Below are 16,772 nucleotides of genomic sequence, written 5' to 3'. Positions count from 1 at the left end.
TACAGCATTTAGTAACTTACTACCTATTCCATACACTTGCAACATCTGCCACATTGCTCCCCTATCCACTCTTACCATAAATGCCATGAAAACTTCCCTGCCTTTATCTTAATATTGTTCACATGTATGCTTCAATATAAACACTTGATCTACACATCCCCTACCCACTCTAAAGCCTCTTTGCTCATCTGCAATCCTACTTTGTTTTGACTCTAATTCTTTCAATAATCCTACTGTACACTTTTCCTGGTATACTCAGTAAACTTATAACCCTATAATTTTTAGTCTCTTTTGTCCCCCTTCACTTTATAAAGGAACTACATATACACACACTCTCTGCCAGTCCCTAGGTACCTTCCCCTCTTTCATACACTTATTAAACAAAAATACCAACTACTACAACACAACATCCTTCTCTGTTTTTAACATTTGTCGTGATCCTCTGTCCCTGCTGCTTTACCTCCTTTCATTCTACGTAATGCCTCGCGCACCTTCCCCACACTCACATCCTGCTCTTCTTCACTTCTAAAAGATGTTATACCTCCCTCACCAGTGCATGAAATTACCGCCTCCCTTTCATCTTTGACATTTAACCCTTTCAGGGTCCAGAGGCCAAATTTCAAAGTGTGCACCAGGGTCCAAGAATTTAAAAAAAAAAAAATTGTTTTTCTTATGAAATGGTAGAGAATCTTTTTCTGAAGGTAATAAAACAATTACATTATTCCAGTCAACGAAATTCTTAGCTATTTCACTAGTATTATCCCTCAAGGAAGGTTCCTTGATGTTGGTGAGGGGCTCTTGATTTAGGGAATTGGATCTGTGCTCCAGTTCCCCAAATTAAGCCTGAATGCCTTCCACACCCCCCCCCCCAGGCGCTGTATAGTCCTCCGGGTTTATTCACATAATGAATTTTTATTCAAACCAAAAAATAGAAGATTTACTGTTGTGCAATATTGTAATAATTGTATAATTAGTATCGCCACATCTGTAAACGTATATTAGACCCACTAGCTGGTGTGTATTAGACGTGCGAGGTCATTTGTTTACTCTTGAACTAACACTTCTACTACTTTGAGCTCAGTTTCAAGCCATTTCCAGTACTAAAACCAATCAAAACCATCTCTTTCTGTAATATATCTTCTATTCTATCAAATGAGACCAAGAAAACACTGCAAAGTCTCTTGTTTTAATTGAAAATTACGGTCTCGTTTTTCTCTCATTATGCACAGAGTGCTGCAGGATTTGTTTTATGTGGTGCACACATACCACATTGTTGTATTCTCTCATATCTAGGCCCAAATTTACCGCTCACAGCTTATCAGAGTGAGCTGAGCTTGTGGTGTAGATCTACGGTTTGGACCCTCAACTTAAAGCTGTAGAACTACAGCACGGACCCTGAGAGGGTTAAGTTCCTTAAAATATTCCCGCCATCTACTCAATATCTCCAGCTCCCCATCTACTAACTCTTCTATTCTGTTTTTAACTGACAAATCCATTCATTCCCTAGGCTTTCTTAACTTATCTCGCTTCAAAGTTTTTTCTTATTTTCAGCAGAATTTCTTGCCAGTGCCTCTTGCACTTTCATCTGCTCTCCTTTTGCACTCTCTTCACCTTTCTTTTACTCTCCATATACTCTGCTCTTCTTACAACACTTCTGCTTTGTAAAAACCTCTCATAACCTACCTTTTTCTCTTTTATCACACCCTTCATCATTCCACCAATCACTCCTCTTTCCTCCTGCATGCACCCTCCTATAGCCACAAACTATTACCGCACTTTATAATACTGCATTTTTAAAACTATCCCAATCCTCTTCAACCCCCCCCCCCCTCCTTCCCCCTACTCATACTTGCATTAGCCCACCTTTCTGCCAATAGTTGCTTATATCTTGCCCTAAATTCCTCCTCCCCTAGTTTATACACTTTCACCTCTCTCTTACTTGCTGTTGCCATTTTCCTTTTGTCCCATCGACCTCTTACTCTAACTGTAGCTACAGCTAAATAATGATCCAATATATCCATTGCTCCTCTATAAACATGTACATCCACCATTGCCTATATTAAAATAAAAATTTGCTTATATACATTGCTAATTCACTATACTGTATATAAGTAGCATACTTTTGCCCAAAATACTGTGCAGTCTATGGGGGGCTTCCATTTATTATTGCACATTTATTGTAGAAAGATTGAAATAAACATTTATTACTGTACAGTGCGCTGTATAGCCCTTGTGGCTTAGCGCTTCTTTTTGATTATAATAATAATAATATTTACTGTACAGTAGAACATTACACCTGGACCATATTGGCATATTTCAGCTTTTTTTTTTTTATATTGCTATGAAAGAAAGTAGTTTAACTGTCCCACGCTCACCAATTGTGGGTGTGGGGGAAGTGTGTGGGGCAGTGGGTAGAATGAACAGGGGTAAAGCAGTTGGGATGGATGGGATAAAAATAGAAATGTTAAAAGCAGGTGGGGATATAGTTGTGGAGGGGTTAATTTTTTATTTAATAAATTTATGGAAGAGGCTAAGGTACCTAGGGATTGGCAGAGAGCATGCATAGTTCCTTTCTATAAAGGCAAAGGGGACAAAAAGAGTGTAAAAATTATAGGGGAATAAATCTGTTGAGTATACCTGGTAAAGTGTACGGTAGTTATTATTGCAAGAATTAAGAGCAAGATGGAGAGCAGGATAGCAGATGAACAAGGAGGTTTTAGGAAGGGGAGGGGATGTGTAGACCAAATGTTTACAGTGAAACATCTAGGTGAACAGTATTTAGATAAGGGTAAAGAGGTTTTTGTGGCAATTATGGATTTGGAAAAGGCATATGATAGGGTGGATAGGGGAGCAATGTGGCAGATGTTACAAATGTATGGAATAGGAGGTAGGTTATTGAAAGCAGTGAAGTTTTTACGAGAATAGTGAGGCTCAGGTTAGAGTATGGAGGCGAGAGGGAGATTATTTCCCAGTAAATGTAGACTTAGACAGGGATGTGTGATGTCACCATGGTTGTTCAACATATAGATGGAGTTGTCACAGTTGCTCTTTGCTGATGATACTACTTTTGAGAGATTCTGAAGAAAAGTTGCAGAGGTTGGTCGATGAGTTTGGTAGGGTATGTAAAAGAAGAAAGTGTAAGGTAATGAGGACAAAAAAAATTAGGTAACCGAAGACTAGATATCAGATTGGAGGGAGTGTATGGAGGAGGTGAATCTATTCAGATATTTGAGTGGACGTGTCAGCGGATGGGTCTGTGAAAGATGAGGTAAATCATAGAATTGACAAGGGGAAAAGGTAAGTGGTGCACTAAGGAGTTTGTGGAGATGAAGAACTTTATCCATGAAAGCAAAGAGGGGTATGTATGAAAGTATAGTTATACCAACACTCTTGTATGGGTGTGAGGCACGGGTTTGTGAGTGTTGCAATAAGAAGGGTGGAGGCAGTGGAGATGTCATGTCTGAGGGTAATGTGTGGTGTGAATATAATGCAGAGAATCCATAGTTTGGAGATTAGGTGGTGGTGTGGGATTACCAAAACTGTTATCCAGAGGGCTGAGGAGGGGTTATTACGATGGTTTAGACATGTAGGGATGATGAAACGAAACAGAATTACTTCAAGAGTATAAATCTGTAGTGGAGGGAAGGCCTAGAAAAGGTTGGAGGGAGGGGTTTGGACTTCCAGCTAGCGTTCATGAGCGTGTTAGATAGGAGCAAATGGTTTTTAGGACTTGACGTGCTGTTGGAGTGTAAGCAAGATAACACTCATGAAGGGATTCAGGGAAACCGGCAGGCCGGACTCGATTCCTGGAGATGGGAAGCACAGTGCCAGCACTCTGAAGGAGGGGCATTAATGTTACAGTTTTATAAGTGTAGTTTAAGCATGCCTCTGGCAAGACAGTGATGGAGGGAATGATGAAAGTTTTTCTTTTTTGGGGCACGCTGCCTTGGTGGGACATGGCTGTGTTAAAAAAAAATTCATTAGAAAGCGATAAACCAGTAGGGGTTGTATTATTATTATAATCAAAAAGAAGCGCTAAGCCACAAGGGCTATACAGCAGTAGGGGTTGTAGATCACCTGATGAATGAGGTACTGGTAATCATGTTTAATCTAAGGAAAGAATAACCCCAGTTCTTTAGATCAAAAGTCCTTAATTGGCATCGAGGCAAAGCCCCTTGGAGAGAGTTTGATCACTAGGTTATGATTGAAAAAACATTTAAAAAACTAGAGGTTTACTTTTTTTAGACAAAATATTCTTTTGTAAATGATGTGTACCAGAAGCTTGATGGAGTTCTCTTCTGGCAGTCCCGAATAAAACTGTCTTCATACACTTGTTAAATTTTGCTGCAGGGTTTTCTTTCTATGACACCTCTCCAAAGTCTGTTTCACATGCTTTATACTCTGTTAAATACTTGATAAGATACTTTTCTTGCATATACCAATTCTTGACACACTTGCTCAAGCATTATTAGTATTAAAAAGATTTTCAGAAAACTAATAATTCTCTTTAAAATCACTTTGCACTAGATCATAACACTACCAGAGCTTAGAAAAAAAAAATTGGCATTATATTTGTCCTACTTCAGATCTCATGGTCGGTAACAAGGCTTGTGTGTATCTGTCGTAATAAATTACATTTGATGAGTAAGGCTTCTTGGTGTCTGCCTTGGAATGTATTTTCTCTGAATTTGAGAGTTTGAATTGCAGGATATCTTTACAGTGAGTTTACAATCTTTAACCTTTAAAGTGTCCAAACGTAGATCTACATTCCTATGCGTAGCACTCTGACCTTTATTTTCCCCATTTGAAAGCATGTAAACAAAAACATGGATCTACATTCAGAGCCCCCCCGCACGTGAATGTAGATCTACGTTTGGACAGTTTAAGGGTTAATTACTGTCCATACAGTTTTGCATGGATGCATAACTCTTGCTACCGTGTAATGTTACCAAGTTAGATGTGCTGGTAAGACTTAAAACTACTTAGTTGAAACTGTGGTGCTTGGAGTAATTTTTTTTTATCCTTTCAGATATTGTGCCAACAGACATTCATCAACGCACACCCATCTTCCTTGGCTCAGCTGGTGACGTACAGGAAATCATTGATCTCTACACAAAGCACAATCTTTAGGGTGATACTGTAATTTTGCTTGTATGTAAACACAATACCTGTTGAGATGAAACTAGCTATGATTAAGTAAACATACACACCACAATATGTACTTTTTATTCATTAAGTTCAGTGTCCTGTATTGATGTTAGAAAATGTAAGATTAAATAAATTGGTGCATCAAGTATTTGATATTTTTGTCCAAAGGTAACAAAATTATTTCATTGAATAATTACTACAATTAATGACTTGTAACCCAGAAAGCCTGCAGCTTGTGTAATGTTATATTTATGCTTTGATTTTTCTCTATTTGTAACTGTGCACTTTTAGTTTAAATTGGCTTTATATATATAAGCCTTATGAATGCATGTACAATATCCTATTTTCATAAGTTTTGGGGGGATGTTAAACTTTGTTTAAAATTGTATAACACACATTTTCAGTCATAAGAACATAATAAAGAAGGAACACTGCAACAGGTCTACTGACCCATGCAGAGCAGGTCCATTTCCCCCCCCCCCCGACCCCTCAAGGAAGGTTCCTTGATGTTGGTGAGGGGCTCTTGATTTAGGGAATTGGATCTGTGCTCCAGTTCCCCGAATTAAGCCTGAATGCCTTCCACATCCCTCCCCCAGGCGCTGTATAATCCTCCGGGTTTAGCGCTTCCCCCTTGATTATAATAATAATAATAATTCCCCCCCCCCCCCCCCCCCCCCCCGATTAGCCCAATGACCCACCCAGTCTCGTCACCTCCACTCAAGGATCAAGGAAGGATTATTATCAAAAAGAAGCGCTAAGCCACAAGGACTATACAGCGCTGCAGGGCAGGAAGGAAGTGAGGGCATCAGGTGGCAAAAGGGAGATGGATGAGTAATAGGTTACGGATAACAGCGGGGTAGTGGATGGTGAAAGGGTGAAGGGCAGTAAGAGACTGAACTAGAAAGGGCTGAGGGGAGTGCAAAAAGTATCATCAGAGTTTGTGGAGTAAATCAGTCGTTGTCAAGAAGTCAATGAGAGAGTCAGGATTAAAGGAGGGTCCATCAGCAAGAAGGGAAGGTAGAGAGAGTAGTAGAACGAAGACGACGTTGGAGGTAAATTCTGCGTGCTCGTTGATAGAGAGGGCAGTCTAACAGAATGTGGCTAATCGATACTGGAACTTGACACTGCTCACAGAGAGGAACAGGGTGCTTCTCCACGAGATACCCATGAGTAAGATGAGTGTGGCCAATGCGAAGGCGGGAGAGAGTGGTCTCCCAACCTCGGCACTGATGACAAGAAGACGGCCAGTAACCTATGCTCGGTTTAATAGAATGAAGTTTGTTACCGAGCAGAGTTGACCAACGTTGTTGCCAACGGGTGCGAAGGTGGGTAGCTATTGCAGCAAAATAGTCCAGAAATGGAACACCTCGATAGGAAATTGGTAGGTCATGTACTGCTGACCGCGCAGCAGTGTCTGCCTGTTCATTGCCCTGTACGTCGACATGACCAGGGACCCAACAAAAAACAATATCTTTGTTTGGTAGAGATACGGCGTAGCCAAAGTTGGATACGGAGAACTAGGGGATGAGATGTATCAAATTTTCGTATAGCCTGTAGAGCACTAAGGGAGTCTGAGACTACTACAAATGATGACACAGGCATAGATGCGATACGAATAAGTGCTGCAAGAATGGCATACAGTTCAGCAGTAAAAATGCTAGCTGAAGATAGTAAATGCCCCCCAGCGACCCGTAGAACAGGAGCCGGGTCAGGAGAGTATTTACCACTCAATTTCCTCACTTTTTTCCAGACTGCACTCATAGAAGAAGCAGAGGTGATGGTGGAAACATAGTCTCGCCAACAAGTGCGTTTAGTTTCACGGATGACACGGCGAGCGATCGCACGCTTCTGCTTAAAATCAAGAAGTCTCTCAGCGGTTCTATTGTACCGGTACCTGCCCCATGCAGCACGTTTCAAACGTACTGCACGAGCACAAGCAGGAGACCACCAAGGCACGCACTTCTGAGAATGCCTGCCTGAGGTTTGGGGTATGGAATGAGAAGCTGCGGTATAAACTGACGTCGAGATGTGTAGGAGCTCATCAATGGAGGATGAAGAAGGAACCTCACTAAAAGCAGTGAGGTGTGAGTAAAGATCCCAATTTGCCTGATCAAATTGCCAGCGAGGGCTACGGAAAGATGGTGAATAGGAAGGAGAAGTAAGAATGATCGGAAAATGATCGCTGTCATGTAAGTCCGGTAGAAAAGACCAGGTGAAGTCTAGTGCAGTGGAGAAAGAGCAGACTGATAGATCGATGCAAGAGAGAGTATGAGTACGAGGATCAAAATGGGTGGGAGTACCCGTATTTAAAACACGGAGGGGGTGAGAGGCGAGAAAAGCCTCGAACTGGATGCCACGCGAGTCACAATGAGACACCCCCCCAGAGGAAATGGTGGGCATTAAAATCACCAAGTAACAGAAGTGGTGGTGGTAAGGATGAAACAAGAAAGGCAAAGTCTGGGACAGAAAATGCTCGAGAAGGAGAGAGATATAAAGAACATATTGCAAACCACTTATTCAAGTGGATACGGGCTGTAGTGTAATGCAGCGAGGTATGGACAAATAGTTGACAATTTGGAATATCATTGCGTAGAAGAAGGGCACTTTCATTAAAGGTCCCATCTGAGAAAGGATCCGAAGAATACAATAAATTATAGCCTGAGATAGGTTGGAAGACAGCCGAGTGTAATTTTGGTTCTTGTAAGCAAGCACCAACAGGGGAAAACCTGGAAAGCAACATCTGAAACTCACCCCGATTACCCCTGAGGCCGCGGATATTCCACTGTAAATAGGCCATGATTGGCGATGAAGAAAATACCAGGAATCTGTAGGTAAAGGCACCTACGGACTAGAGGGGTTAGAAAAGTCAACGTGTGGTGGCATTGGAAGACGTTCAAGTAGCAAAGGAACGGAGTGTTGCGAAGAATGGGGTTGTGAAGATGGAGGAGAGGGAAGAGAAGGAACAGGAAGTGAGTCAGTGTCCATTGAAGGTTTAGTCTCTGCAATATATTCTGAAATGGCTTCAAGTGTTTCTGAATTCAAAGATGTATGGGAGACCATATTGGAGATAGGAGGAGGAGGGTGAGTAAAGATTGGGACAGTAATGGACTGTACCAAAGTAGAGGGGGAGGGAAGAGTGTAAGGGACTGGAGATGAAGTGTGGGGGGGGACAGAAGAGGCAGAAACCTGGGAGGTGGCAGAAGAGGGAAAAACTTGGGAGGGGACGGGGGTGGAAAGCATAGTACGAGGAGGAGGGTGAATCTCCACACTTGTAAGAGCCAGAGAGAGGGGAAGAACTAGGTACAGAGACTGGAAAGGTAAAGTGTGGAGGTGGAAGAAGGGAAGGAAGGGGCAAAGAAGATTTGAGCAATGTGGATTTTTTGGACTTCTGAGAAGTAGAGGGGCGATTGGTATTAGGTGTCGTACGAGGTCTTGTCGATACTGGGGCTTGTGAGGAAGGACGCAAAGATGTGAGAACAGACTGAGTTGTAGTCAGGACGTCAGAGCCAAGGACAGCAAAAGGATTAGATGCCGGAGTGGCTATGGGAGGGGTAACAACAGAGGAGGCTGCAGAAGATGGGACCCCAGAAGTGGGGGGATGTTTGGAAACACGAGAATAAGAAACACGGGGTAGTCTCCCTTGGAGGCGGAGATGAGTAACTGCCATAGCATAAGGGAGACCTTCTGCCTCTTTGAGGCAACGGATTTCACGTTCATTTAAGTAGACCTGGCAATGGCAGGAGTACGAAGGGTGAGCTTCATTACAATTAAGGCAAGATGGAGGTTGACTGCAAGATGTATTAGAATGGTCGTCGGCACCACAGACTGGGCATTCGGTCATAGATCTGCAATATTTCGCTGGGTGACCAAAACGCCAGCAATTTCTACATTGTTGCGGTGTAGGTATCACCTTTCGAACTTGTAACCGATGTCCTGCGACATATACAGAGGACGGGAGTTCTCGGCTGTCAAAAGTTAAACGAGCGACATTGCAAGGGTAACGTCTCCGCCCCCGGGCAGGAAGGACATAAGTGTCTACTTTGAGGATTGGGAGATCCTGGAGTTCCAGCTGTTCAAAAATGTCATTGCCACGTGACTGGAAATTCTGTTGGACTATGGTATGGGGCAGAATGACAGTACCACTACAAGAATTGAGAGAAAGATGTTTTTCAATAGTGATAGGAGTAGTATCGATATTCGAAAGGAGAGAAAGATCATGAGCTTGGGTAGCATTCTGGACAGGGACGATGCGCGTACCGCTCTTGAGAGCATGAAATGAAATATCTCTACCAACATGACGCAGGAGCGCTTTGCCAATACTATGGTCAGAAAGGTAGGCAGAAGAAGAAGTCGGTCTTAAAGTAAAGAATTTAGTCCATTGTGTGGTCCGAAACTGAGCGTGGAGAGGGAGTGCTTGACGTGTCGGTTTTTTCCGAGTAGAATGGGAAGGTAACGAAGGAGCATCATCAGGAGATTGACATTGGCGTTTAGGAGTAGGACCGGAGTTGGTCCGGCGTGAAATAGGTGGGCGATTCGAAAATTGCCGTACCGTAGAGGGAGAAGCCGGAAGCATAGTCAAAGGAGAGCGGAGTTCAGACAAATCGAAGGAGTCAGTCGAAGCCCCGGTACCTGAAGCGGGTGAGGAAACAGCACCAGCAAGAGGTACAGGGGCATCAGGAGTGTCCGAAGAGTGGTCTAAACACAAGGCAGGGTCAGAATGGGGTGCGGTATCAAGAAGGGGCCCGGGGTAGTGGGTTCATGGATTGGGTTCTCCATGGTTAGGTTACTGCTTTTTTTTTTTTTTTTTAAGAAAATAAAAAGAAAGAAGAAAAGAAAATAAAAATAAAAAAAAAGAATAAAAAAAGGGGGGAGCGGGGAGGAATAGTTCCCAGGAGGAATGAAAGGGCCGGAAATCTCCCTCCGCGCCCAAGAGGACCTCAGCACCGCTAGTAGCGCAGATGCAGCATGGAACCCGTGCCATACCCTACCCTTCATGCCAGTAAACCAGCAATCCGGGATAGCAACCTCAAATCTGCCGAGCTACCTCGGTGGACAAAAGAGAGGGCGGCCGGATATCCGCCACAAAGCATACCTCCTTCAGCCACCACCCCCGGAATCCGAAAGGTGGCTTCCAGAGATACACCCGTCGCCCGAAAGACACCTAAAGCTACTCCGGGATACCGGAGAGGGATCGGGACATCCCCAGGCAATCCAGATTCCACGGCAAACTACGCCACCGCCAAGAACCTCAACGGAATGGGATGGACCCCGGTGTCCTTTCCCCTACCTAGGAACTAGCGCGCCTGTGGGAGAAATCCCAAAGGCCAAAAAGAGGAAGGGCAAAAGGGAGGGGTGGGGAGGAGGAGGAGGAATGGAAAAAGGGGAGGGGAGAATGGGGGGTAATTAGGTTCGGTCTGAGGAAGAAGACTGACAGGGCTAATTCCTCAGACCAAGAGCCTCTTCACCACGCCAAGGAGCCCCCCTTGAAGAGGACTCAAGGAAGGAGCACAGCACCAGACCCAGCAGCACAAGCTAGTCAGTTCCAATTCACACCCACTCGTGTATTTAACCTATTTTTAAAACTACACAACGTTTTAGCCTGAACAACTGTACTCGGGAGTTTGTTCCACTCCTCCACAACTCTATTACCAAACCAGTGCTTTCCTATATCCTTCCTGAATCTGAATTTTTGCAACTTGAAACCATTGCTGCAAGTCCTGTCTTGGCTGGAAATTTTCAGCACGCTATTTACATCCCCTTTATTTATTCCTGTTTTCCATTTATACACCTCGATCATATCCCCCCTAATTCTACGCCTTTCGAGAGGGTGCAGATTCAGGGCCCTCAGTCTATCCTCATAGGGAAGATTTCTGATACACAGGATCATCTCTGTCATCCTCCTCTGTACGTTTTCCAGAGCATTTATATCCATTCTGTAATACGGTGACCAGAACTGAGCAGCATAGTCTAAATGAGGCCTAACCAAGGATATATAGAGTTGAAGAACAACCTGAGGACTTCTATTATTTATACTTCTAGATATGAAGCCAAGAATTCTGTTAGCTTTATTGTGAACACTAATGCACTGTTGTCTTGGTTTTAGATTACTGCTAACCAGAACTCCTAAATCCTTTTCGCAATCAGTAGTGCAATGATTATTAAAAAATTAAAATTAGATGAAGTACAGTACAGTGGAACCTCAGTTTTTGTCATTAATTCGTTCCAGAAAGTCTGACGAAAGCAGAATTCAACGCCAACTCAAGCAATATTTCCCACAAGAATAATGTAAGTCTAATTTATCCATTCCAGAGACCCAAAAGTATTAATCCTTTCAGGGTCACCAGGCCCTCTCCCAGACTTGTTCTCAGGGTCGCCAAAATTTCAAAAAGAAAAAAAAAATATTTTTTTCTTATGATAAGATAATCGTTTCCTGATCATAATGACACCAAAAGTATGAAATTTGATGGAAAACTTACGGAATTATGCTCTCACGAAGTTAGCCGTCTCGATGATGTTTACGCATTGGCGATTTTGCCCACTTTGAGCCCTATTTTTGGCCAATTCCAGTGTACTAGTCGACAAAAGTCAAAACTATTTTGTTAGAACTCCATTTTTTCTATCAAATGAGTACAAGAAACCACCCATTTACCGATTTCAACTATCCAATAGTGGTCAGAATTTAGCAATTTTGCCAATTTCACACAAATTTCAAAAGATGCCAATTTCCAAATAGGGTCCAGAATAAACAAGAAAGACATTCCTGGCACTAAAATAACATTTCCTCTGTTCATTAGTCACGTCTCCATGCCCCTCTTACATTCTTTTGCTTTCCACTTTGAATTTTTATTTTCACAAAAAATAGATTTACTGTTATGCAGACTACTGCATTAGTGTAGAAATGGTATAAATAATATCAGCACACTTGTGAAAGAATATTAGACTCACCAGTTGACATGTATTGGATGTGTAGCATGATTTGTTTACTTTTGAACTTTGGCAAAAATCGAAGATTTCTGCTACTTTGAGCTCAATTTCAAGGTACTTTTCATTGTAAAACCAATCAAAATCGTCTCAATTTCTGTAATATATCTTCCATTCTATAAAATGAGATCAGGAAAACTATAATACCCTTATAAATACCAAACGAAAATAGAGTGCAAAGTTGCTGTTTTAAACCAAAAACAGTCATTTTTTTTTTCTCTTTACGCACTGTGTGCTGCAGGATTTTTTTTTATACTGCACACACTGACCACATAGACCCATTCTTTCATATGTAGGCCTACCAGCTTTCTCTCACTAGATTTGAGGGCGCTAGAATTTAGGCGTACTAGTACATCAAAAACCCTGGTGTGTAAGCCGTACTAGTATGTCAGAAACCCTGAAAGGGTTAATAAAAAATACATTTTATAGAGAATAACTATAGTTTAACATACAGAAAACAATTAGAAATAAATATAAAGGACTAATGAAATGGATAAAAGAACATTTAACATCACTTTTACCTTTATTTGAAGACTCTTGTTGGTGTATGGAAGACTGCGAGGAGGGGAGAGGGAGGAGAGGCTATCTCTATGACCCTCTACTGATGAGAAACAAAGCCAGACTGACTCAAGAGGAGTTGGATGCTTTGTGTGGGCGTGGGCAGACACGTTCGGTACAGCGGACCACTGTCAACTTGACTAAAACCGAAGTGATGAAAGAAACCGAGACAAAATTTTGGTGAAAAACGTCGTTGAAAACCATGGCAAGTGAAAAATCAAGGTTCCACTATATTTAATAATTAAATACATGTGTGGAAAACTATAGTTCAATTACTGTGCTGAACCCATAACTGACTCTTCATAGTCAAAATCATATATTAAGTCTAAAATCTACCTACAGATTAAAACTATAAACAAACTAATACTTAACCCTTTGAGGGTCGAGACCCCTGCTCGCAAATTTGCTCCCAGGGTTGAAGAATTTAAAAAAAAAAAAAAAAACTCGTGAAATGATAGAATCTATTTCTGAAAGTAATGAAATTTGATAGAAAACTTGCGGAATTATGTTCTTACGAAGTTAGCGGTCTTGGCAATATTTAAGCATTGGCAATTTTGCCCACTTTGAGCCCTGTTGTGGACCAATTCCATTGTTCCAGTCAACCAAACTCACAGCAGTTTAGCTAGAACTCATTCTATTGATTGAGTACAAGAAACTGCATATTTACCTATTTCAACTACCCAATAAATTGATCAGAAATTACTAATTTGGTCAATTTCACACAAAATTTTAAGAAAGGCTAATTTCAAAACAGGGTCTAGAATGTAGACATTCTTGGCACTAAAATAACATTTTCTCTGTTCAATATTCACATCTCCAGGCCCCTCATATTATTGCCTGCTTTTTCCTTTCAAATTTTTACTCACAAAAAATAAAAGATTTACTGTTATTCAGACTACTGCATAATGGTAATAATTGTATAAATAATGTCGGTACATTTGTGAGTGCATATCAGACTGGCCAACTGACGTGTACTAGACTCATGACGTCATTTGTTTACTCTTGAATATCAGCAAAAATTGAACATTTCTGCTACTTTGAGCTCAATTTCAAGCTACTCTGTCTGTAAACCATTCAAAATCATCTCTATTTCTGTATCTTCCATTCTATAAAATGAGACCAAGAAACAAGGAATTTTTATTATTATTATTTTTTATTATCACACCGGCCGATTCCCACCAAGGCAGGGTGGCCCGAAAAAGAAAAACTTTCACCATCATTCACTCCATCACTGTCTTGCCAGAAGGGTGCTTTACACTACAGTTTTTAAACTGCAACATTAACACCCCTCCTTCAGAGTGCAGGCACTGTACTTCCCATCTCCAGGACTCAAGTCCGGCCTGCCGGTTTCCCTGAATCCCTTCATAAATGTTACTTTGCTCACACTCCAACAGCACGTCAAGTATTAAAAACCATTTGTCTCCATTCACTCCTATCAAACACGCTCACGCATGCCTGCTGGAAGTCCAAGCCCCTCGCACACAAAACCTCCTTTACCCCCTCCCTCCAACCCTTCCTAGGCCGACCCCTACCCCGCCTTCCTTCCACTACAGACTGATACACTCTTGAAGTCATTCTGTTTCGCTCCATTCTCTCTACATGTCCGAACCACCTCAACAACCCTTCCTCAGCCCTCTGGACAACAGTTTTGGTAATCCCGCACCTCCTCCTAACTTCCAAACTACGAATTCTCTGCATTATATTCACACCACACATTGCCCTCAGACATGACATCTCCACTGCCTCCAGCCTTCTCCTCGCTGCAACATTCATCACCCACACTTCACACCCATATAAGAGCGTTGGTAAAACTATACTCTCATACATTCCCCTCTTTGCCTCCAAGGACAAAGTTCTTTGTCTCCACAGACTCCTAAGTGCACCACTCACTCTTTTTCCCTCATCAATTCTATGATTCACCTCATCTTTCATAGACCCATCCGCTGACACGTCCACTCCCAAATATCTGAATACGTTCACCTCCTCCATACTCTCTCCCTCCAATCTGATATTCAATCTTTCATCACCTAATCTTTTTGTTATCCTCATAACCTTACTCTTTCCTGTATTCACCTTTAATTTTCTTCTTTTGCACACCCTACCAAATTCATCCACCAATCTCTGCAACTTCTCTTCAGAATCTCCCAAGAGCACAGTGTCATCAGCAAAGAGCAGCTGTGACAACTCCCACTTTGTGTGTGATTCTTTATCTTTTAACTCCACGCCTCTTGCCAAGACCCTCGCATTTACTTCTCTTACAACCCCATCTATAAATATATTAAACAACCACGGTGACATCACACATCCTTGTCTAAGGCCTACTTTTACTGGGAAAAAATTTCCCTCTTTCCTACATACTCTAACTTGAGCCTCACTATCCTCGTAAAAACTCTTCACTGCTTTCAGTAACCTACCTCCTACACCATACACTTGCAACATCTGCCACATTGCCCCCCTATCCACCCTGTCATACGCCTTTTCCAAATCCATAAATGCCACAAAGACCTCTTTAGCCTTATCTAAATACTGTTCACTTATATGTTTCACTGTAAACACCTGGTCCACACACCCCCTACCTTTCCTAAAGCCTCCTTGTTCATCTGCTATCCTATTCTCCGTCTTACTCTTAATTCTTTCAATTATAACTCTACCATACACTTTACCAGGTACACTCAACAGACTTATCCCCCTATAATTTTTGCACTCTCTTTTATCCCCTTTGCCTTTATACAAAGGAACTATGCATGCTCTCTGCCAATCCCTAGGTACCTTACCCTCTTCCATACATTTATTAAATAATTGCACCAACCACTCCAAAACTATATCCCCACCTGCTTTTAACATTTCTATCTTTATCCCATCAATCCCGGCTGCCTTACCCCCTTTCATTTTACCTACTGCCTCACGAACTTCCCCCACACTCACAACTGGCTCTTCCTCACTCCTACAAGATGTTATTCCTCCTTGCCCTATACACGAAATCACAGCTTCCCTATCTTCATCAACATTTAACAATTCCTCAAAATATTCCTTCCATCTTCCCAATACCTCTAACTCTCCATTTAATAACTCTCCTCTCCTATTTTTAACTGACAAATCCATTTGTTCTCTAGGCTTTCTTAACTTGTTAATCTCACTCCAAAACTTTTTCTTATTTTCAACAAAATTTGTTGATAACATCTCACCCACTCTCTCATTTGCTCTCTTTTTACATTGCTTCACCACTCTCTTAACTTCTCTCTTTTTCTCCATATACTCTTCCCTCCTTGCATCACTTCTACTTTGTAAAAACTTCTCATATGCTAACTTTTTCTCCCTTACTACTCTCTTTACCTCATCATTCCACCAATCGCTCCTCTTCCCTCCTGCACCCACTTTCCTGTAACCACAAACTTCTGCTGAACACTCTAACACTACATTTTTAAACCTACCCCATACCTCTTCGACCCCATTGCCTATGCTCTCATTAGCCCATCTATCCTCCCATAGCTGTTTATATCTTACCCTAACTGCCTCCTCTTTTAGTTTATAAACCTTCACCTCTCTCTTCCCTGATGCTTCTATTCTCCTTGTATCCCATCTACCTTTTACTCTCAGTGTAGCTACAACTAGAAAGTGATCTGATATATCTGTGGCCCCTCTATAAACATGTACATCCTGAAGTCTACTCAACAGTCTTTTATCTACCAATACATAATCCAACAAACTACTGTCATTTCGCCCTACATCATATCGTGTATACTTATTTATCCTCTTTTTCTTAAAATATGTATTACCTATAACTAAACCCCTTTCTATACAAAGTTCAATCAAAGGGCTCCCATTATCATTTACACCTGGCACCCCAAACTTACCTACCACACCCTCTCTAAAAGTTTCTCCTACTTTAGCATTCAAGTCCCCTACCACAATTACTCTCTCACTTGGTTCAAAGGCTCCTATACATTCACTTAACATCTCCCAAAATCTCTCTCTCTCCTCTGCATTCCTCTCTTCTCCAGGTGCATACACGCTTATTATGACCCACTTCTCGCATCCAACCTTTACTTTAATCCACATAATTCTTGAATTTACACATTCATATT

General features: G+C 41.8%; 1 protein-coding gene across 8 annotated transcripts in view; it reads left to right on the top strand.

Annotated features, from left to right (window-relative positions):
- The window catches only part of fbp (fructose-1,6-bisphosphatase), a 167,757-nt gene extending 162,463 nt beyond the window's left edge, over nt 1-5,294 (top strand). For all 8 annotated transcript variants that reach the window (XR_011393590.1, XM_070097334.1, XM_070097337.1 and 5 more), the window contains one exon: nt 5,030-5,294. Coding sequence is in view for 7 of the 8 variants with exons in the window: in XM_053783146.2 (XP_053639121.2) it covers nt 5,030-5,143 (114 nt within the window). In the remaining variant the exon portion in view is untranslated. The remainder of the gene's footprint in view (nt 1-5,029) is intronic.
- The last annotated feature ends 11,478 nt before the right edge of the window (nt 5,295-16,772 follow it).

This window comes from Cherax quadricarinatus, chromosome 57 (assembly GCF_038502225.1).
Source record: "Cherax quadricarinatus isolate ZL_2023a chromosome 57, ASM3850222v1, whole genome shotgun sequence".
NCBI lineage: Eukaryota > Metazoa > Arthropoda > Malacostraca > Decapoda > Parastacidae > Cherax > Cherax quadricarinatus.
This window is presented reverse-complemented; position numbering and strand designations above follow the sequence as displayed.